The sequence below is a fragment of the Hypanus sabinus genome, chromosome 2 (assembly GCF_030144855.1).
Source record: "Hypanus sabinus isolate sHypSab1 chromosome 2, sHypSab1.hap1, whole genome shotgun sequence".
In the NCBI taxonomy this organism is placed as follows: domain Eukaryota; kingdom Metazoa; phylum Chordata; class Chondrichthyes; order Myliobatiformes; family Dasyatidae; genus Hypanus; species Hypanus sabinus.
In genome coordinates this window covers 121,660,871-121,684,138 of record NC_082707.1, presented here as the reverse complement: position 1 = coordinate 121,684,138, position 23,268 = coordinate 121,660,871, and the positions used below count along the sequence as shown (strand labels likewise).

General features: G+C 43.8%; 2 protein-coding genes across 5 annotated transcripts in view; one reads left to right on the top strand and one right to left on the bottom strand.

Moving 5' to 3' along the window:
• LOC132383051 (inositol-trisphosphate 3-kinase A-like) overlaps positions 1 to 14,461 on the top strand; it is an 88,933-nt gene extending 74,472 nt beyond the window's left edge. Inside the window, exons 4-7 of the mRNA XM_059953775.1 lie at positions 573 to 777; positions 4,421 to 4,522; positions 5,109 to 5,180; positions 8,893 to 14,461. Of these exons, the coding sequence (XP_059809758.1) occupies positions 573 to 777; positions 4,421 to 4,522; positions 5,109 to 5,180; positions 8,893 to 9,102 (589 nt within the window). The 3' untranslated portion in view covers positions 9,103 to 14,461. The remainder of the gene's footprint in view (positions 1 to 572; positions 778 to 4,420; positions 4,523 to 5,108; positions 5,181 to 8,892) is intronic.
• A 2,450-nt stretch (positions 14,462 to 16,911) lies between these two features.
• Positions 16,912 to 23,268, bottom strand: part of ltk (leukocyte receptor tyrosine kinase) — a 192,772-nt gene continuing 186,415 nt past the window's right edge. For all 4 annotated transcript variants that reach the window (XM_059953738.1, XM_059953747.1, XM_059953754.1 and 1 more), the window contains one exon: positions 16,912 to 22,335. In XM_059953738.1, the coding sequence (XP_059809721.1) occupies positions 21,568 to 22,335 (768 nt within the window). In that variant the 3' untranslated portion in view covers positions 16,912 to 21,567. The remainder of the gene's footprint in view (positions 22,336 to 23,268) is intronic.

The window sequence follows — 23,268 nt, the reverse complement described above, 5'->3', positions numbered from 1 at the left end:
CCAGCATTTTGTGTGTGTTGTTTAAATGTAGCTGATGACTTGGCTTCCACAACCGTTTGTGGCAATGAATTCCGCAGATTCATCACCCTCTGGATAAAGAAATCCCCTCATCTCTGTTCTAAGTGGACGTCCCTCAAGTCTGAGGCTGTGCTGTCTGGTCCAAAACTCACCTGTAATGCCATAGCCCATAAAGACATGGGAGCAGAATTAGGCCATTCAGCCCATTGAACCTGCTCTGCTGTTCAATCATCGCTCAGTTATTATTTTCTCTCTGCCCTCTATAGGAATCATTCTCCATAAGTCCATTCTGACTAGGCCTTTCAAACTAGATAGGTTTCAGTGAGATCCCCTCTTATTCTTCTAAACTCCAGCAAGCACGGGCCCAGAGCCATCAAACATTCCTCATACATTAACCCCTTCATTTCTGGAATCATTCTCAGGCACCTCTTCTGGCCCCTGAGCATCTCAGGGTTTATCAGTGACACAGTGCGCCTGCTCTAAAATGGATTTGGTGTCCTCCACAGGGAAAATTCATCCCAGTCTCCAACGTCTGCATCCTTTCTCCTCTGTAGGACGTACTTCGAGGAAGAGCCAATGAAAGCTCGAGAAAAACCAAAGCTGCGGAACGACATGTACAAGAAGATGGTAGAGGTTGACCCTCTCGCACCGACAGCACAGGAGCACGCTCAGCAGGCCATTACCAAGCCACGTTACATGCAGTGGAGAGAATCACTCAGTTCTACAGCAACACTAGGCTTTCGCATTGAAGGTGTTAAGGTACCTGAGGATTGGGGGTTAATTTTACTCTTCTGGAGACATGTTAAAGAAGTGTTTTGTGATCCTTCTCCTGGGGAAATACAGTCCTGCACAAAAGGCTTAGGCACATTTGTATAGGGCGCTTAAGACTTCTGCATAGTACTGTATTTGTCAACATGGAGCAGAGTGCGGGAGCAAAGGATGTCGGGAATGGCTAGTGTGGATTGCTGCAGGAAGGGTGTGGGAAAGGTGGCAGAGGACTCTCCTTTTCCCAACCCTCTCCCTATCCTCTTCCCACTTTCAGTCCACAATACAGAGTCAGGTTTATCAACACTCCCATATGTCGTGAAATCTGTTTTTTTTTGCAGCAGTAGCAGTACAGTGTAATACATAAAATTACAAAGTATGGTGCAGAAGTCATAAGTGCCTAAGACTTTTGCATGGTACTGTGCAAGCAAATGTTTCTGCCGTTTCTCTGACAAGTTGTTCTCGGCAGCAGTCGTGCAGAGGTGCCACCCTGGAGCTCTGGGTTCAGTTCCCAGCCAGTACAAAATGCTAATCTTCAGAGTGACACGAGGCCAGTGGTGCCACTCCCATGTCCTGGGTTCACCTCTTCCCCCTGTGCTGTCTTTGGGGAACTTCAGTGCCTCTCATATTACTGTGGCTTTCCACTGAGTGTTCTGGCTTCCTCCCACACCCTAAAGACATTGCTGGTGGACTAATTAGCAGCTGGGAGTTGCCACAGGCGAGTGCTTTTGGTGCTGAGGGGATTTAAACAGATTGGTGTTTCTGTAAGGTTGGTGTGAGCGCGGGGATGATGGTCAGACCACACTCACTAATCCAAAGGACAACTGTGACCTTATGGGGGACTATAGTGACATAGTTCAAAGGTTAGGAGCGATCTTGTCTGACCTTCATAGACGGCTCTGCTTCTGATCGCACTCTCTGGAGGTAACTTGGCCCATTCCCGACCGCTTAGGTCCCACCACTTTTGTGTGATGTGTTCTTTAATGACAATCACCTCATCTGGGACTTCCAAATTATCAGCTTCCAATCATAAACCAGAACTTTCACCAGCAAAATATGAAAGCGTTCAAAACATTCCCTTCTTGTGCTCCTTTCTTGATCATTGATTTATCCTCCCTCTCTTTCAGTCCTAATCTTTTCATAATTTCATGCAGCCTTTTCTCTCTCTCAGTCTCCTTGTCTCGATTTGCAGTTACTGTGGATAGTGTGGAGGGTTGTCAGAGGGACGTTAATGCAGATGCAGAACTGGGCTGAGAACTGGTAGATGGAGTTCAACCCAGATAAGTGTGGGGTGGTTCATTTTGCTAGGTCAAACTTGAAGGCAGAATATAATATAAAAGGTAAGACTCTTGACAGTGTGGAGGATCAGCGAAATCTTGGGGTCCATATCCATAGTACACCCAAAGCTGCTGCACAGGTTGACAGTGTTGTTAAGAAGGCATATGATGTATTGGCCATCATCAACTGTGGAATTGAGTTGAAAAGCCATGAGGTAATGTTACAGCTATACAAAACCTTAGTTAGACCCCACTTGGAGTACTGTGTTCAGTTCTGGTCACCTCACTAGAGCGAGGATGTGGATACTATAGAAAGGGTGCAGAGGAGATTTACAAAGATGTTGCCTGGATTGGAGAGTGTGCCTTATGAGAATAGGTTGAGTGAACTCGGCCTTTTCTCCTTGGAGCAACGGAGGATGAGAGGTGACCTGATAGAGGTGTATAAAATGATAAGAGACATTGATTATTTGGATAGCCAGAGGCTTTTTGCCGGGACTGAAGTGGCTAACACAAGTTTTAAAGTGCTTGGAAGTAGGTACAAGGGGGATGTTAGAGGTAGGTTTTCCTACCTCTATGATGGGTAGAGGGTGATGATGGGTGCCTGGAATGCACTGCCCTTGAGTCCTTGCATCATACGTGGAAGTTTTCTCTGCACTCTTTCCAGCTTAATGAGATCTTTTCTATAATCGGGAGACCAAAACTGAACATAATACTTCACCATCCTGTACAACTGCAACATGATGTCAGTGCCCTGTCTGATTGAGGTCAGCATGTTAAATGCCTTCTCCACCACCCCGCTATCTACCTGTGACACTGCTTTCAGGGAACTATGCACCTAGGTCTCTCTGTTCCGTAACCCTCCCCAGGATGCTACCATTCACTGTATAAATCCTACCAAAGGTTCAGCTTACCAAAATGGAACACCTTACACCTACATGGATTGAAAGCCATTTGCCAGTCTTCAGCCCTTTCACTCAGGTGATCAAGATCCTCTTGCAGTTTTTGACAACTTTCATGACTGTGTACGAAATTGGTCTTTTGACTAACAATGAAGTCAGTTTCAACATAGCTTTTCATACCATTTGTTTACATTAAAAAAAGATGAGTTGTAAGAGAAACAAAACTACTTAAAAGCTGTCCAGGGAATCTCGCCAACTGACCTTGGCAAGAAATCCCCGTTATATATGCCAGGGGGTATGGTTTGGCTACAAGATTGAAGAAACAGGCCTTTTGATCATCTGAAAAGGGTTCAAGGGGAGCAAAGACGAAGTAGTAGAAGCTTGAAAAAGTTGCAAGATGCAGTGCAAGAGGGACACTCTCTACGGCCATTCCTTATCATCATGAATGACTCGCTTTCACTCCAGTTGTGAAGTGGCTGATGAGGCCGTTGTGTGGTGTGCAGGCTCTGCTGGGTAAGGCAGGAATTATTCGATAGCCCAGGCAGATGGATAATTAGGGAAGGGGGTTACTGTTTACTGAGCTTTTGTATATCTCCAGCAAATAAAATGGACACCTGATTCTCTGAGGGAGTACAGGGAAAATGCCTCTGAGGGTTGCTAGAGGCTATACTTGGTCTCCAGAGCAAAAGAAGCAAGCTGTTGAGGGAACACAGTAGGTCAGGCGGCATCTGCGGAAGCACTGTGACCCAATATGTGGCTTCGACCGACCAGCTACCTCCACAGATGGTGCCTGACCCATTGGGTTCCTCCAGCACTTTGTTAAATGCAACAGAGGAGCCTGTGGTAACAGTGTTTCAGTGGGGTTGGGGAATTTGTTTCAAGGCAGACAAAAATATGTTCAGCAAAGGGTACCTGAGGGGGAAATTTTACATGTTACGTGTCAGGGAGTGTGTTATTGCTTAAGGAGCATTACCTGAGAAAAATAATGAACACAACAAAGTTCAAAGTACATTTATTATCAAAGTACGTATACATTAAACAACCTTGAGATTCGTCTCCTTGTGGGCAGCCACAGAACAAAGAAACCCAAAAACCTACTACAACAAATAAAGACCCATCAAACACCTAATGTGCAGGGGGAAGAAAAACAAATAGTGCAGACAATAAAATAAGCAAATAACATTCAGAACTGACGTTCACGAAAGTGAGTCCAGAGCCTCAGTTCAGTGCAGGGATGAGCAGACCTAGAGAGCAGCAAGCTAGCTTGCCCCTCTCCATCAATGGCCGAAGTTTCTGAGAAACACAGATAATTAGGGTGTGCAACTTTAACCAGGGAGGATGTATTTGGGACAGTACATCTGGAAAGCAACAACATTACAATGTCAGTGGTTTATTATGTGACTCGGAGCCTGAGTTCTGCCCTGGGTATAATTGTTACTGTCTTCTCACTCTCCCTTGCAGAAAGCAGACAATGTAGGCAGCACAAATTTCAAAAAGACCAAAACGAAGGAACAGATTCTTCAGGTGTTTGAAGACTTTGTCGATGGAAGCAAGAACATCATGGTAACACATTTTTAGCAATGCCGGACCCAAAACACCAGTAGTTTGACAAAAGGCTAACGTGGCGGGGCAGCGAGTGAAGTTGTGGTCTCACGGCTTCTGACACACAGGTTCAACCCTGATTGCGGGCGCTTAATGTGTGGAGTTTGCACGTTCTCACTAGGACCCTGTGGGTTTCTTACAAGTGCTCAGCCGTTGCCCCACACCCCAAATACATGCAGCTGGGTGGTCCATTGATCCCTGTAACTTGCCCCTTGTGTGCAAGTGGGTGATTGAATGTAAAATGGGTGCAGACTCGATGGCTGCTGAAGGGGTGGTCTCCCTGCTTCATGACTCCAGGTTAAGTAACAAGACTGGGAGTTGAAAGGATCAAATGAGGTATGAGGCACAATATCAGGATGGTTGGGTGTTTGGGCAGTATGTGTCGGAGTGGCAGGGTGGGGGTGGGGGGTCAGATAATGAAGGAAGAATGGGATTGCAACTTGTCCACGTGAGTGCCCCACCCATCACCAGCGCAAGACCAGGGACATTATCTCAATCCATGTCGTGAGACTGACCATGTGCTTTTCTGAATTCTTTGAACATGTAGCAAGCCTACCTGATACGACTGCTTGAGATCCGGAAAGCCCTGGAGTCTTCTGACTTCTTCAAAGTGCATGAGGTAGGTGTCAGCTTGTTGTTAATCTGAAAATCATGGGATAAGCAGGGGGCCAGGGAGCACTCTGGAAGTGAGTGCTGAATTTTCCCTGGATTTTCTTTCTATTTATAATGAATTGGGAATCACAGATCAGAAACTTTCCCTAACTGGTGTCCAGTGCTCCAGACACAGAAGTACAATCAGGCTTATTTTCACTGCCTTACTTACTGCCTGTTAACACTGCTGGTGTTTCAGGCAGCAGTGAAGCCTTCCCTCTCCGGTGGTGGTCATCATGTCACGGGCTTCCTCTTGGTCTTCACTACTGTCCCCGGTGGAGACTCAGGAATACCGTCACACACAGATGTAGAAAGATTCTTCATTGCTGTTTCCAGAACAATTTTGTTTGACCAGTCAGGGTTGTTAGCCCTGAACCGAACCTCCTGAACCTGGAGGACCGGTAGACCACTCCCAGTCTGGCCTTTACCCTTTGACCTGTTTGGCACGGGTTACCTTATCAAGATCCAAACCATAAAGCCCTGACTCCAGCCAACATAGCTCTGCAGGTCATTGAGGCACACAAGCCTCCGAACCACGACAAGGTGTAGCCCTCTAGGAGGATCACTGACTTAGATGACATGAAAATTGTTCTACAGCAACAACACAGTGCAAAGACATTAAAAATACTGTAAACTACAAAATAAGTAAATAGTGTAAAAAATAAGTAAGACACAGTGTTCATGGGTTCATAGACTTTGTTCAGAATTCTGATGATGATGGGAAGGAAGCTGTTCCTAACTCACTGAGTGTGTCTCTTCAGGCTCCTATACCATCACCCTGATGGTAGTAATGAGAAAGGGGGCTGTACAAGATGCTGAGGCTCCTTAAAGACTGGTGCTGCTTTCTTAAGGCTGACACTACTACTCTCTGCACTTGTTTGATTCTGTGCATTGGAGACTGTATAAGAGGCTGTGATACAAGTCAGAGTGCTCTTGCAGTACAACTGCAGAAATTTGCAAGTGTCTTTGGTCTGATTTCATATGCTATTGGTTTCCAACACTTACAACTTTATTGGGATAATTGCTTTTACTTCACCAAATCTCTTAAGCCTGCAGAGTCCATAAGACATAGGAGCAGAAATAGGCCATTCAGCCCATTGAATCTGCTCCGCCATTCCACCATGGGTGACCCAGATCCCACTCCACCCCATACACCTGCCTTCATGCTATATCCTTTGATGCCCTGACCGGTCAGGAAACATTCAACTTCCACCCGAAATATATGCACAGACTTGGCCTCCACTGCAATCTGTGGCAGAGCATTCCACAGATTCATCACTCTCAGGCTAAAAAAAATTCCTCCTACCTCTTCTAAAGGGTCGCTCCTCAATTTTGAGGCAGTTTCCTCTAGTTCTGGATAACCCCACCCTAGGGGGGTATGTTTGTAATAGGGAAGATTAGCTTGGAGTCCCTGTACAGGCTGTTGGTGGCCTGGGTGTCAATATTAGCACCACTTGCTTGTCTGAAGTGTCTTGCGGTGCCCCTGCATTATTTCAGCAACCTTTTCATTGGCAGTTAAGTGGCATAGTTGACCCTGGGGGTGTTGCAATGCACTGGAGGGAAGTGCATTTTGCAGGGGTGCAAGGATCCCCTGAGTGTGGGCTGAGAGGTGCCAAGGCAAGTTGAATGAGAGGCAAGGTATGCACATTAGGACAGGACCAGTTTCTGCTTGGCCTGAGAGGAGAGAGGTGACCTCCGAAGTCTGCTGTAAGTAATTTTTCTACTGTACCCATGTGGACATGACAATAAACTTAAGTCTGACTTTGGAGTGTCAGGTAACCTTAGTCACGACACTAGTACTAATTAATTTTGTCAGCTTGTGGGTGTCCTTAAGAGAGAATGTCAGAGCTTCTCTTTCTGAGTCGCACACTTTGCTAACTTTCCTTCTGCTCCTTGTCTAATTTAACTTTAGATTTGGAAAGGAAGGGACAACAGTGTTGTGGGGGGGTGGGGGGCTGCTCTGTTGGCTCCTGATAATGGTGGGTGGGGTCGAGTGAACTCATGCAAAGTCACCACTAGATTTTCCTGGACCTGGAGGAATGTGAGAGAAGAGGTGCAGACTGGCTGCATCCACAGCCAGAAGCCAGTGCTGAAAGAAATTCAATCTGGAGTCCTTCCCCTCTCTACTCCACACCCCTGGTGTCGCTCTCAATTCTCTGCCTCACACCAGGGCAATCGCACTTCATGTCAGCAAATCATTACAGAGCAACTCCAAGTTCCTTAAACATCCCAGTAGTAGTTGGTGCGTATGGTCAACAGTGATTCAGTTTTAAAATCCTCCTCATAGTTTTCAAATTCCTCCAGTGCCTCACCTCTATTTATCTGTGCAGCCTCATAGATTCAGGCCCTTCAGCCCATTGTGCCCATGCCAACAATCAGGATCCCATTTGCGTTAATGCAGGAGTTTCCAGCTGGGGCCCACAGACCCCTCGGTAAATGGTTGGGGACCATGGCATAAAAAGAATTGGGAACCCTTGCACCAATCCTGTTTTATTTGCTCCACGTTCACTTCAGCTCACTAAAGATTCTACTGCTTAGCTATACAGGAATGGCAACTTACAGCAGCGAATTAACCTACCAAACTGCACGTCTTTTTTTTTAATGTTTCTAGTGTTTTAAAACAGAGTTTCTCAAGTGCAGTTTTGGGACCATATATTTTAATGTTAACAATAAGTTGAACTTAAATAGGTGGTTTAGCAAAGTAAACGTTTGCAACAAACCTCATTATCGAACACATTTCACTGCTGAGCTACACATAGATGACAAAAATAATGTCATCTCCTGTGCTGCAACTGCAGTCCTCCTATACCAGCTCATTGAGAACTAATTTAATTGCTCCACTACTTGGGGCCCTGTTTTCAATTGCCAAGGTTCTCAGTTTGGAAATTCACGCCCTAGGCCTCTCTGTCCATTTAAGTACAAGTTATTGTTGTTAACTTACAGTCTGTTGCCCAACCTAATGGACATGTGACACAGTAGAATAATGGCTAGCATCACACTTTACAGTATATGCGACCCGGGTTCAATTCCTGCCACTGCCTGTAAGGAGCTTTGCACATTCTCCCCATGGCCATGTGGGATCCCTCCGGGTGCTCTGGTTTCCTCCCACAGTCCAAAAACGTACCAGCTGGTATGTTAATTGTTGACTGTAAAACTGTCCTTGTGATTGGGCTAGGATTAAATTTGGATATTGCTGGGTAGCATGACTCGAGGGGCCAGAAAGGTCTAATTTGTGCTATCACCCAATAAATAAATAAATAAGAAAAAAATCTAGCTCTTCCTTTGATAGGTTCTAAAATAACTCATTTGCCCTCGGATATTGGCTGCTAGTTCACTAGCTCTTGGTGAATCTGTACATACAATCTGTTCTGCCACCTTTGACAAGCAACACTTGACAACCTGACCCAACTATTACCTTGTTGCTAAAGCTCCAGTTATCCCAGAGAATTCCAGATTTCTGCTGGCTTCTTCTTTATGCTAATTATGCTAATTTATTCTAGATACTCCCATCTATCACATCTGTTAAACCTGTTAGCATTTTAAACACCTCAGCCAAATGCCTCCTCGTTTATGCAATAGTTCCTATGTGGCTCTGGTGAAGGTAGATTACATCTTGGTGTGGGAGTGTTCTGAATCTTTGAGTCATGTTATTGATGTCCAACCTTCTCCACTTGATACAGGTGATCGGGAGCTCTTTGCTGTTCATCCATGACAAGAGTGAGCTAGCCAAGATTTGGCTGATTGACTTTGGCAAAACCAGAAAGCTACCGAATGGACAGACTCTTAACCACCGCCTGAGGTGGCAGGAGGGCAACAGAGAAGATGGCTACCTCTGGGGGCTCGACAACATTATTAGCATTGCAACCATGATCTTGGAGGACAAGCGGTGATTCCTGGCCAGGACTTTCTTTGTCATGGGTTTTCCGTTGGGGACCTGCAAGGTTATCTGACTAGGTTTTTGAATGTGGGTGCATTACTACAATTCCTGCTAGTAAGACAGTGGGCAAAAAAAAAAGAGAAAGAATGAAATGGTGAGACAAAATTAAGGTTTCTCCATTGACCAGAAATTTTCTTGAGAAATGGGCTCACATCATGAATGCAATAATATCCAGAGGAAAGTAGTCTCTACACAGTGAGAGGGGTCAGCTTGTCAAGTAGGAAATAGGGTTACTATCGTAACAGAACAGTTGCAAGTGATTGTTTTAGGCAAAACTAAAAAAACTTGGGCTTTTCCCCCTGAAGAAATGATGAGTTCAGATGAATATTGATGAAGCTGCTGATGACAAGCTTCTCTCCAGGTACTCACTTCTGCCTCCTTGTGGCCAGTTTAAAAGCAGCAGCAGCCAAGGACATTTGGTTCCCAGACTCCCCTTGGCCCTGCTCTGTAACATATCCTTGTTACCTCCTTTGCCTCAAGTGTAAAATGGCATCTGAGGTAGGAAATAGATTAATATTTTTCTAAGGAATTTTTCACTGTGTGCCTCCTTGCATTTCTATTACAGCTTTCACAACCTCAGGAGTTTTTTAAGCCCCTTTCAGCAAACTTAGTACTTTTCAAGTGTGCTCACAGGAAAGCAACTGGTCAATATGTTCGCAGCAAGCTCTGGGCAAGCAACAATGACTGATGGTTGAGTTTTAACTATTGGCCAGGAGGCCAAGGAGAATTTCACTGTTCTCCAGAAATGTGTCACAAAACTCTTATACGGACTGAAGAACGTGATCGAAAGGAAGTCAGTGCAATTCTTGGCATTCATCTGCAGTGTGAGCTGAGATCCCAGAGTGGGACCTGAGACACAGTTAGACAGTCCTTCTGTAAGGTTGCTACAAGCAAGAATTTCATTGCACCTGTACCTCACAGTACTTGTGCACATGACAAGAAACTCGACTCAATTTGAGCTGATGTTGTTTTTTAAATAGTTAGTGTAGACAAGGCTTTGCTATTTACTTGGAGCTACCTGTGACAAGCCACTGATTAAGTGGAGCCCAATGTGATGCAGACACTGACAAACACAAAGATATATTACACTAAAACTGCAAATTTTAAAAGTAGTAATTCTGACCAATATTCACTGTAATGACTGCACATTAAAACAGAACAAAGAAACAGTACACTAGACATTTCCTGTTGCTATGTCTTTAAGAACTTAAAACACAGAACAGCACAGTACTTTCTTGGCCCATAAAAAAGATGTTTTGTAATATATAACAGATACAATGGATTATAAATTCATTGGTTTGCATACCTGCACACAATAAATGTGTATAAAACAAACATTCTCACTTCAAAGCACAAATGTAACAAGTTGTTAACATTCTGATATTATTCAGCATCCCGCAGTGTAAAACTCTGAGAGACCTGCATCCCTTTACTGGTATGATCTAGGACCCATGTCTCCTAGAATAAATCTCTGGCCATTCTTTAAACTATCCGATATCATCATTCTCCTCACCCTAGCACTCTATATATCAATCACTCCTCAGAGCAACAATATATGCACCTCCCACACTGTAAGAGACTGAAATAATCCACCCTCTTACATGTGCTACACACATTTTGATATACCCTACATCCTCTATGTAACACATTAATGTATTCTCCCACATCCATCTCCATAACACGGATGCATTCTACACCCTCACACTGTAACACTTTTAGACACATATTTATAAAACACTGATATATTCTACAGCCCTCCCTGTAGTCTCATAACCTGACTATAACACCCTGGTATATCTCAAGACCTCTTTATAAAAATCTGATATACTCCACGTCTCTTACTAAAATACTTATACATCCCAACCCCAATTGACAGACTTTAAGATGCCCCCATCATAGGAGATAAACTCTCTGCTTCTTTTTGTACCACTTTAAAAAATTTCCATCATATTACCTTGCCAGTGTCTAAACACTGAGCAGTGGAAACCTCATTAATGTAATCTCCTTTATCAATGTAAACCTTAAAATTCTGCCGTTATTCAGGTGTATGTAGTTTTGTAAGACAATAAGACATAGGAGCAGAATTAGGTCTTTTGGCCCATCGAGTCTGTTCCAGCATCTCATCATGGCTGATCCATTTTCCCTCTCGGCCCCAATCTCCTGCCTTCTCCCCATATCCCTTCATACCCTGACGTAATTGAATGGCTGAGCAGACTCGATGGGCCAAATGGCCTAATTCTGCTCCTATGTCTTATGGTATAATGGTCTAACCAAGAATCTACCAATCTCTACCGAATCACTTGGCCTCCACAGCCATCTGTAGCAATGAATTCCACAGATTCACCACTCTCTGGCTAAAGAAATTCCTCCTCACCTCCATTCTAAAAGGATGTTCCTCTATTCTGAGGCTGTATCCTCTGGTCTTAGATTCTCCCACCACAGGAAACATCTTCTCCATATCCACTCTATTGAGGCTTTTCAACATTCTATAGGTTTCAATGAGGTTACCCTTCATTCTTATGAATTCCGGTGAGTAGAGGCCCAGAGCTATCAAACGTCATATGATAAAGCCTTTCAGTCACTGAATCATTTTCATGAACCTCCTTTGAACCCTCTCCAATGACAGCACGTTGGGGCCCAAACTGCTCACAGTACTCCAAGTGAGGCCTCACTGGTGGTTTGTAAAGCCTACTCCTTGCTTTTATATTCTAGTCCTCTCAAAATGAATGCTAACATCACATTTGCCTTCCTCACCACTGACTCAACCTGCAAATTAACCTTTAGGCAATCCTGCATGAAGACTCCCTTTGCACCAAAGATTTTTGAATTTTCTTTCCATTTAGAAAATAGTCTATGTTTTTATTTCTTCTACCATACCATACACCATGACCATACACTTCCTGACTGTATTCTATCTGCCTCTTCTTTGCCCATTCTAATCTGTTTAAATCCTTCTGTAGTGTCTCTACTTACTCAAAACCACCTGCCTCTCCATTTGTCTTTGTATTGGCCATGAAGATCCACATCATTGACATATAACATAAGAAGAAGCAGTCCCAATGTTAAGAGCAGACATTTTTCCCAAGTAAATATTAGGAAGATGAAAGCCATCACCTCAAGCTCCTGTAAGACATTTCATTTTCTAGCCACTGACTCCAATCTATTCCCTGGCAGCAGTTGGAACTTAACCAATTTCTGTTAGAGCTCATCTGATGCTGATGCTCTGGCCCACATTTTTATTGCTTCTAAACATGATATTCTATCAGTCACATGGTTGATCTGCTGTAAATTTGAGATTGCATCAAATGCTTTTCCATCCATTTCCTAACTTGCAATCACCATCATCCCCTGTTGCTCCCGTGTTTCTGACCAGTGTCGAGTCTTCCATTTTGTTTGAGTATCTACTTAACATCTCCATGTGGTTCAATGTTAACGTTTGTTTGATATCACTACTTTGGGACATTTTGACTTCTTAAAGGTGCTATCTGACGCAAGCTGTTGTTTGAATCTGCTAAGGCCAATATATCCTTCCTGAGCGCACTCCATTAGCTTATCCGTACGATGGAGCTGATGGTCCAGCATTTATTGGGCTCCCTTCTGGAGCTCTCCAGCTACTGAAGGACTGGCCTTTCCTGAAAGATTTACTCTTTCTCCCTACTCACTGATAATGGGACACTCCAGTTCCAAGATATGGTGACCCAGCAAACCTGAGAAAATGCAGATCAGTTGCCAGTCCAAGGTGAACTCCAAAAGCAAAGGCGAGCTGCTCCGCGCTACCTCAGTTTGACTCAGTTGACTAAAGTTAAGAGTAGTGCAAACATTTGATGCAGATAGTTGTATCAAGTTGATCGACCTATTGTTGGGACACTCCATTTCATCTACTGAATCAGGATTCAAATGGACCAGTTGCTGTGAGTGCCACCTCTCATAATCTCTAGTAGCTTCCTTCTAGGGTGGGTAGCAGAACATTGCCTTCCCTTCCTATTAGTTACACTTAGCTTCCAGAGCTGGGGTACTATGGTGCTGATATAATGATTAAGTGGCTGCATAAAGGCCTGCCCTAACCACTGAGAGAAACGAGTCCACATCCTATCGTGCAGCACAGCGTCTGTAACCTGGCAACACACTGGGTGTGATGTAGAATCTCTGCAGATGTATGAAAAGTATTATAACTCTGGGAACTTCCTGGTGAACTCTGGTTCAAACTAATTTAAGTGTGACTTATTAAATGTGCCCCATGAGCACCAGATCTTGGGTCTTCCAAGCCAGCACCTTCAATTGATAGCAATTTCAATTGACATCAGTGACTTTGGCAAGTCAGATCTTCTCTTTTGTACAAGGTGGAAGACATTTTCTTTTTATTAATACACCATTTGGGTTTTTAACTGAAAACCTGAGGTCTTAATAGTTAACTCTACTGATACCAGCTTGTTCAAAAATTGCATTAAAATCACAAACTGTCTCAGTGGAATTTCCAGGAGCTAAGCTGAAGTCCAGAGCAATAGAGGATGAGGTGCTGGTGTTAAGGATAAAGTTTCAGAGTGAGAGAAGCAGGGAGAGAGTTGCTTTAAAGAAAAGAGGAAACCATATGAAAGGTAGAGGAAAAAAGAGGAAAGAACAAGGAAGAAAATAAACGATAAACAGAAAGCCAAATAAGGGAGTATGTTCTTACATATTCCATTTAAGTTTTTTCATTGGTTTTCTTATATTTATACTTGTATTCCAAATGTAATGTAATTTTGTTACCTTGTGTTCTTCCTACCATTGTATATGAGCAGAAAAGAAAGTTTAAAAAAAATTTATTTAGATCACTGTTGGGTACTCCATAGATACTTCTGTATCTAGGTCCTCGCTTACCTATTGAGAATAACAATAGAGGTCTTCCTTTCTAGGTCACATCATTAAGAAGCAAATCCAAAAAACCTAACAACTGAGTTTTCTGTCTTGTTAGGTTGCCAAAGTATTGACTACAGCAAAGTAAACTCTCCATCTCCGAGGGAGAGAATCAGAGGCATTCTGACTGTTCAAGTTCATATTAAGGTGTTCTGTATCATTTGTTCTGAAGTGAGGAAGGGAGCTATTGTGAATTATTCTGGACTTGGCTGAAAGCTGAAAATTATCCTGTAATTATTCCGTGGAGAAACAGCTGATCTCTATGCGTTGGAGCAAATTTTCTAACAAATGGGGATGCAGTGACTCCAGAGGAATTGCCACTGTTTATAACTGAACACTACTGATAATTGTTATAGAGTGATTTTGTACAATGTAGTAGGAAATGGGTTGTAAAATAAATTGTTATTGTATTTACTGTGGTCTCAATAATGTTATTATGGTCTGATTAATAATTACAAGCACACGTCTCCATAAGCAAACCATGCTTTGGATCAAGATCTGGTGATCTGTCCTGATGTCTTCATGTGCCTCAGGGTCAAAATATTGCTGATATTTACTGCTGTGACGCATCTCATTGGTTCAGTTAACAATTTACATCTGATTGAAATATTCTATACTTTGCATTAATATTTTGTTTAGCTGAGGTATTGGTCAACTCTGGAAACTTTCAACAGATTATTTGCATCAGTGAAATGCTTTCTTTTGAACTCAAAGGTAAAGCATTCATGGAGCTTACAGGAGTATGTCAGGGAGCTGAGAAACAGCAAACATAATTTTCATAGACCACCTTCATGGATAGGTGTGTCAGACCATCTTACTGAGGGTCGTGAATGCTTGCAATTTCTTCAGAAGGTTGTGGAGGCTGGATCACTGGGGACATTTCGAAAGGAAGTAGTTACATTGCTTAATTATCAGGGGATTGAGGGCTAAGTGGAACTGGTACAGATGAGGGGATGAGGCCTGTGACAGATCAGCCATGATCATATTGAAAGATGGGATAGGCTTGAGGGGCTGAGTGGCCTATTCCTACCCCTATTTATGCTCTGTCTGTGCTGAGCAGGGAATTCACAGAAGTCACATCGGGTTATGCCCAATGCTGAGTGATAGGAATTGTTAGTTGGGGTAGTTAAGTTTCAAGTTAAATTTTAGAGAAAAGGTGGAGATCATAAGGGAAAGAATTCCAGAGAATGGGTGACAGATAAATAGCCACTAATCTACAAGTCTCAGATATCATTATTTCACCCCTTCCCCAGCACTTAAGCTCCTGTGGGTGTCTTAAAATGAAAGTACCATATCCTTCAGCAAATGAAGTGTACCTCGCTTGATTGCAAAGTGAATGGATTACACTTTAACTAGGGAAGGAGGAATGGCACTAGAGGGAAGTGGTGGGCAGTTGTGCATCTTCATTCCATCTGGCCCAAACGTCAGGATTTCCTGGTGGAAATTAATTCGATTTCTCATTCTCATTCCAATATGTCAGTCCATGGCCTCCTCTGCTGTGACAATGAGGCCATGCGCATGCTGGATGAGGAACACCGCACATTCCAGCCAGTTAGCCTCCACCTTGATGGTCTGGAGATCGATGTCTCTGACCTCTGGTGACGTCAACCTCCTTCCCTTCTCTCTCTTTCAATTCACCATTCTGGTTTCCCTCTCGCCCCTTCTCCTCTTGTACCCCTTACCCTCCCCTCCACCTTCACACTCTGGCTCCTTCTTGCTTTCCGGTTGTGATGGAGGGTATTGGCCTGAAACATCAACTGTAGATGGCCGGCTGAGTTCCTCCGGAACATGGTACATGTTGCTGCAGATCTCCAGTGTCTGCAGAATGGCTTCTGTTTGATATCACTGGATAAGTGGCAGCAGTGCCAACCGCAGTGCCATTGTGCCAATTGCCCTTGTCACTCCTTCCCCTTATCTGATTCAGAGTGATGATGTTGTGGGGAGGGACAGCCTCTGAGGGTGCCCGCTGTAGATTAAATCAAGGGAACGTGGTATCATAATGAAACATCATGAGCTTACCTAGTACATTTAACATTGCCCCTGCTCGTCACATCATTTGGCCAGTTCTTGGGGAGGAGTGTTGCCTCCAGTAAGATGAAGCACTAAGCTCTGAGGTCCCTTTGTGTGGGTTCCTCTCTCCCTGTGCAGAGGACCTCCCTTCTGGGTGTATTTTGTGCAGAACTTCCACATCCTTCTCTGTAAACCGTGGAACTTATCCACTCTTGCCCGAATTGCATCCTCTCCTCCCCACCTCCACTGCTGACTAATATGTGCCGCTGGTTTCCAGCCTGTGCGGGGAATGTGCCTTTAACAGAAAACTGCTCACTATGATCACTGGGGAGCAAGGTGTGCGGTTGAGCCTGGCCCGACAGAACCTGGGTATGAACCTCCTCCAACTCTTCTTCAAATGCTTTTTGGACCAATTGCTCTAATTTTGTGATGGTGCTAAATGGTTCTCACAAACCAAAAAGAAATGTAAACCCTCGATACAACATGATAGAGAGTCTTGTTCTAGGGGTTAGAGCATCGAGGCAAGGTCAGCCTTTACCGCTCTTTCCTGCTTAACTCTGAAATCGAATGGCCTTGAACCACTACAGTTCATTTGGTGAAGCTGCTGATAGGTAGGAAATGCCAGGTTGCTGATTGTGCGATAATAAAGGAAAAAATTGGATTGAGCATGTGAGCTGGGAAGGTATATGGGATGATGAGGTTCTCATGTACCTTCCTCCCTTCTTGCCAAATGTATTTCTGTAAAAAATTTATGTATTCTTTTTGCTATATTTACATCATTTCATTCAGCAGGTATCAAAACCCCTGAACATTTTATGCAATTAACTCTAAACAGGAAATTGAATTGGAATTGGTTTATTATAGTCATGTACTGAGATACAGTGAAAATCTTAGTTTTGCAGCCATCCATACAGATCATTTCAAACACAAGTACATTGAGGTAGTACAAGGGGAAAGTAATAAGATACCCTGGATAATTAAGTACATTGTATGCACCAGCCGACAGATAAAGTTATGATCTGCCCTTGTCCGTCCTCCTTCATTTCCAGTTATCTTTTGATGCATCATATGGGCTGTTACCCTCACTACCACCTGCACTATCCGTTCATGACTCCAGAGTTATGTCATGAACCATGATCCGATGTAGGAATGTTAGCGATCACTTCCTCTTCCTTGGCTTTGAGATGGTGAGGAAAATGCAGAAATACACATCATGATCCCAGTTGCTGGGCAGTTTGAGTAGATCTGTCCTGTGATGTCCCAAGGTGAGCAGCGCAATCAGCAAAGAAGCTTTCAAGGAAGTTGTTAGTTTGGTGTAAATAAGCTTTAATGAACTTCTACTTGTAAATGAAAACAATGCATCTTCTGAAGTGTCCTGTATAGAGATTACCAAGAAAAAGATACCTAAATCAATAGAAACCACCTAGTGTTAACATTTTAGTGACTGTGGGGTCTTTTTTTAAAAAACAATCATCAACAACCCAGCAGAAATTTGCTTCGAATATTCACAGTATTAATAAATATCAAGTTTGAGTTAAACCATTCACATTCTGTAAGACATGAGATTTGGTTTGACCAATCAGTCCCCAGCTCTGGCCGTGTTTCCAGCTTGCACTTTGGATCCTTGTCTCACATTCCTGGACCAATGAATGAGCCAGATGCCAGATCATCTTGATCTCTGAATTTCAAATGCAGGATTGTTGGAGTTGTACTGCTTTTTTTTGGCTAGTTTTGCAAATATTTTCAAGACTTCGGAGTAGGCATCAGCATAATATGTAGCACATTAGCATACCAAAGGAAATACTCCAATTTCTTGGCATTGATTAATGTTACAGGAATACAGTATGGCAACTTAATCCAACTACAACTTTAACAGCATAGACATTTAGTAAACTCTACCAATGACAGAATTTGTAGAAACTATAACAATAACTATTGATTTAAAATAACTTAACAGTGTTTTAACTACCTAATACAGTTTTATTAGCATTCAGGATGTCTATAAAACACATTCCTGTTTGTTTTCAGTAGTTAATCCCCTCACACCAGCTAATATAAAAGCCACCTTAGAGACCAAAAGTATCAACATAAATCATGACATTAAATTAAGAATACCAGTTCATTGGAATTGTTCTGAATTCAAAATGATAACGAAACAAAGAAAATATATCGGCAATTTAAAAAAAAAAATTGTTTTATTTCAAAAATGTTGGAAAGGGAAAAGGAAGGATCTTTTTAAAAATGTCAGGCAGGTAAGATTTCCTCCACTGCTGGTAGAGGCCAAGGGTTCCAGAGATAACCCGCACACTTTGTCACTGACTCAGAAAGAGTCATCTCATGCGGGGTGGGGGTTGAAGTGGTGATCAAAGGGCCCATGCTGTTGCCTCAATCAGCTGCAGAGGGCATCTCCCAGTCTCACTTGTCAGTGGCCAGTGTTACCTTAGATAAATCATTGGCACTCTGCACTAATTGTGGCCATTTGGTCTCAATTCTGTGTGAACTAGCTACAGTAATATATATATTTTAAAAAACTGCAGAAATTATCCAACCGCAGTTCACAGGCTTAGCTGAATGCAGTTCTGAACCTAATCTACCACAAAAGATTGGTACTTACTTCTTATGATAAATAAAGGGAAACTATTTGGCCCATTAAGTCCATGAGAGCTGCCATCAGGCCTTAAAAAACATTGTCTCACATGCTCATTAATCAAACATTTTGCTGCTCAGTATACCAAGAGGGCACATGTAGTGGCCAATTAAGTTACTAGCATGTGGGACGTGGGTGGAAACCAAAGCAGCTGGACGTAACCCGTGCAGTCACAGTGAAAATGTGTAGACGGTGCCCGAGGCCAGGATCAAACCCGGATCCCCAGATCCGTGAGGCAGCAGGACTATTACTATACCACCAAAAATGGTACAACAGAATCTACTGGAGGGATTGATGTAATGTTTCCACCCAAAGTATCCACAATTCCTATAAAGGCCCCACCACCACCCCATGAATCCAGCTTGACCTGCTGAGCTCCCCCAGCATGCTGTTTGTCACTTCGAATTCCAGTGACTGCACTATCATGAGTCACCAAAAGTGGTAACACACTCTGTTAGTGCTCACCGTCAGAAATCATCTTGGAAAGTGTAGCACTGGTATGGAATTCGCCTTGCTAACCTTCATAAAGAAATAATTCCAGACAAAACAACTGATTTTGGAAGGACTTAACATAAGTGACCCCCATTAACATCTCCTGCAGAAACTACTTGGGATGGACACATTTTCTGAACCTGGTGCTGTTGATGTCAGATGACAAACTCTGCCATCACCATCCCTGGTGGAGATGGTAGAGTTTGTCATCGAAATTTCTGTTAAAATTGATACCCGTACCAGGCTGGAAGCCCAAGGAGAGTTTATTTGTATACACAACGTTTCCTGACAGTAACCAAAATGTTTACTGAACCTTGAAACTAAACAGGGACTAAAGGGAAAGGTTGGAGAGAAAGGGTCAAAGAAGGGCAATAGCTTGAGGGATAATGTAAAATGAGGATCAGGGAAGAGAACGGTGAGTTTGTAAGGAGAGGAGAGCACAGGGGTGGAAAGAGGTAGAGCAGACAGAAACAACACACACAAAATGCTGGTGGAACACAGCAGGCCAGGCAGCATCTATAGGGAGAAGCACTGTCGATGTTTCAGGCCGAGACCCTTCGTCAGGACAGAAGGCTGTGTGAAGAATAGGAGAGGTGACGGAGCGGTGAAAAGTGAAAAGATGAGCGATAGGGCATTGGAGAATGGAAGCAGGAAAGAGGTCAAACGGAAGGAGGTGAGGCGAGATGTTAAGGAAACGACAGAGGGGTTGTTAAGTTGTAATTAGAGATAGTGGAAGGATGAGTACGCATTGCACAGACAGTATGAAAGATTACAGGGGAAGGATAACAGAATTTGTAAATGACAACATTGCCGGCCACGGTTGCTATATGAAGTGTTTGTTCAAGTGACCCCGTTGTTAAAAATGATGTGCAAAGGTAATACCGCAAAAAAAATTGCTGACCCAGTTCAAACACTTTGGATAACAATTTGCTGCAAAGATCCCAATTCTTTTGTTCTTCAAGAAACCTTATTCGGAGCTTTCCTGTTTCGATGTTCAGCTTCAATGTTGCCGTGTTAGAAGGTGTGCTGGGTCAGAAGAGATTTGGATTTGCTCTTGAAACGATCTCTTTAATTCTGTTGGTTACCGGGTGAATGACCCATTCCAATTCGTTGCTCATGTCCTCCGATCTCTCTTTAGCGAAGCAGCAAGGCGTATGCAAAACAGTGAACATAAAATCGAGACATCTTTGACCGCAGGCGCTAACAATCTGGACAATGTACAAAGCGCCGGAGGAACCGTGCATCCGGCAGAATCTACGCAGGGAAACGGGCGGGCGGTAATTCAGGTCGAAACTGTTTCCACGGGCTCTGGAAAGTAAAATCGCGTCCTTCCGTTCGACATTGCCCCCTAGTGGGAGACGCGGCAGTGCAACGTGAAGCCAACGTTTTCACGTTAGCTCTTCTTTCGTGAGGACGTGTGGTCAAAGAAGATTAAAGAAGCCCTCATTTACAACGCCGCACATGTTGAGTCAAATAGTTCATTTCCCGTTTCAAGATAAAGGGTGCCTTCTACCGAAAAATCAGAAATAAATTTTCAAAATGAAGCTGCAAGGCAAGGGTTCCAAACTTTTTTACGCCATGGACCAATACCATTAAGCCGAGGGTCTGTGGATCCCAGATTGGGAACCCCTGCAAGCATTTAACAGAACGATAAGCAGGTTACACTTTTGTTTCAGAGACAGTGAAAACACTTGCTTCCGTTCCTGGCCCGACTATCTCAAAATATTATACTTCCTGTCTTCATTTCACGCGCGTTGATAAGTGCTTTCTAATCAAAAAATATTTTGATGAATGCTTACCACAGATAGGCAATGGCTCACTAACTGCATTTAAATGCGAATTCCAGAGACATGCATCTCAGTTAATTTAAGGACACTACTTCAAAACTGGTGTTTGTAGTTGGGAATTAAATTGGATAAGGTAGAGTGCTAGGAGGAACGTTGGAAATGTAACTCCAGTCTGTATTAGTAACTCCTGAAGATGCGGGATCCCACATCTGGTCCTATATTTTGGAGAGCGAGAGTGTCATCTTTAACATCAGTTTTCAACTGTTTCTCTCCGCTGTGTGAGGTTACTTCACTGGTTTGACGGGGCGATTCGTCGCGTGTTCCATATTCGTCGACGAGATCTGCAGGGAAAGTCTCTGAAGCGCCAGTAAGCGATGACCGCAGAGTCCAGGACGTTCTCAGCAGTAAAACAAATACAGTATGCAGGGCGATAATTTTCTGACTAGCGACCGAACAGCCTTCCAATCTTATCTTGAAGATTGACGTAAAGCGGCTACTTGATAATCTGGGTGCAGTGGTCAATGGAAATGGTATATTTTACTTCAACACTCAGGCCGAACTTGGCTAATTCATGCAAGGGGGTTGGCTTCTACACGGGGGTGATGCTGAGGTCCTCAGACAGCGAGAGGCCCGAGTCGCGATCTCTCGTCACCTTCTCCGGGTTGCTGATACAATCCATCTCTTTATTCAGGGGCAGGGTCTTCGGCTTGGGACCATCCTCGTCAACGGCGTCCGTTGAGATTCGCTCCCCATCAGTGTCGCAGCCCAGACTGTCGTAAGCATAGTTTATGTTTCCGCATGGGAAGCTGTGCAGCTTGGCCAGCGCCAGCCCACCTATCTCCAGGGGGGTATAGTGACCGATTGGGGAGGGCGACTCCCGAGAGCTGGGCGGGGAGCTGCCGTTGCAATCCAGTCCCGAGTCATCGTGCTCGGGGGAGGCAGGGGGCTTCCCACCCGCTTCCGCCGCCGCGGCTTGGCTGCAGTTCTCGGAGATCCAGGAGCCGTAAGTGGGGTTCCAGAGGGTTTTGGAGTGGTTCTGTAGCGCCTGCCCTCGCCGAGGCTTAGCATCGGGCCGGGTACTGGCCTCGGGACCTTGGCACTGCCAATCGCGGCCAAGCGAGCCCGTCTCCACGCAGCCACCAAAGTTGCCCCTCTTCAATGGCTCCCGAGGGCACTGAAGCTTTGCCCCAGAAGGCAGGAACTCGGGCACCTGACAGGTAATTTGAGGCGCAAGGTTTGTATCGACCTTCAGGGGGGTCAGACCGCTGGAGCTGTCGGGCCGTATCACTGTACCTCCTTCTTCTTCGCAGGAAGGCTCATTCTCAACAGGGAGGAGTGTGTTCACAATGTCCGGATCCTAAATCACAATACAAAAAAAAACTTTAAATACTTGCTTCAAACTCCACTCTCCCCCTTTCTTAAAAATGCCTACCCATACACGCCCAGCTTCCAGAAGAAGTATTAAATCCAAATCTCCAAGTAACACACAAGCTGTTCCATTACTTCCATTGACCTTCATTCATTGACTCCCTTAACTTGCAGGATGGGTCAGTATTGAAGGGTGCCAAATGCAATGTTGGCATTCAGTTCCAGAAAACTGGAATATAAAACCAAGGAAGTACTGTTGAGGTTATAAGATATTGTTTAGTCTGCATTTCCAACATTGTGAGCAAATTTTGGGTCCTGTATCAAAGGAAGGACAAACTGACTGTGGAGAGGGTCCAGAAGAAGTTCCCAAGAATGATTCTGGGTGGGGGGGGGTGGTTGGCTAGAGAATAGAGTCAGAATGATCAGGAGGAATCTCATTACTGCATACTGACAGGCCTGGATAGAGTGGATCTGGGGAGGATGTTTTCCTTAGTGTGAGAGTCAAGGAACGGAGGGCACAGCTTCAGAAATAAAGGGACATTCCTTAAAACTGAGATGAAAATATTCTATAGCTAGAGGGTGGTGAATCTGTGGAGTTCAAATCATCAGCTATATTTAAGGCAGAGAATGATATAATTTTATAATTCATTATAATTGCAATACATTTTAATAAATTATAATAATTTTATGTTGTACTGCAATCTACTGCTACCACATAACACATTTCCCAACATACACCAGTGATGTTAAATTCAGGTTCTTGATTAGCAGGTGGGTCAAGGATAACTGGGAAAGGTGGAGGAATTGGGTTCAGAAAATCAGATTTGTTCCTGCTTCTTATGGTCATCGTGGTGTTGCCCTAGTGTTTTGGCCAATACTAGAATTAATAGAGTTAATAAACCTCATTCAGGTTTTCTGGATT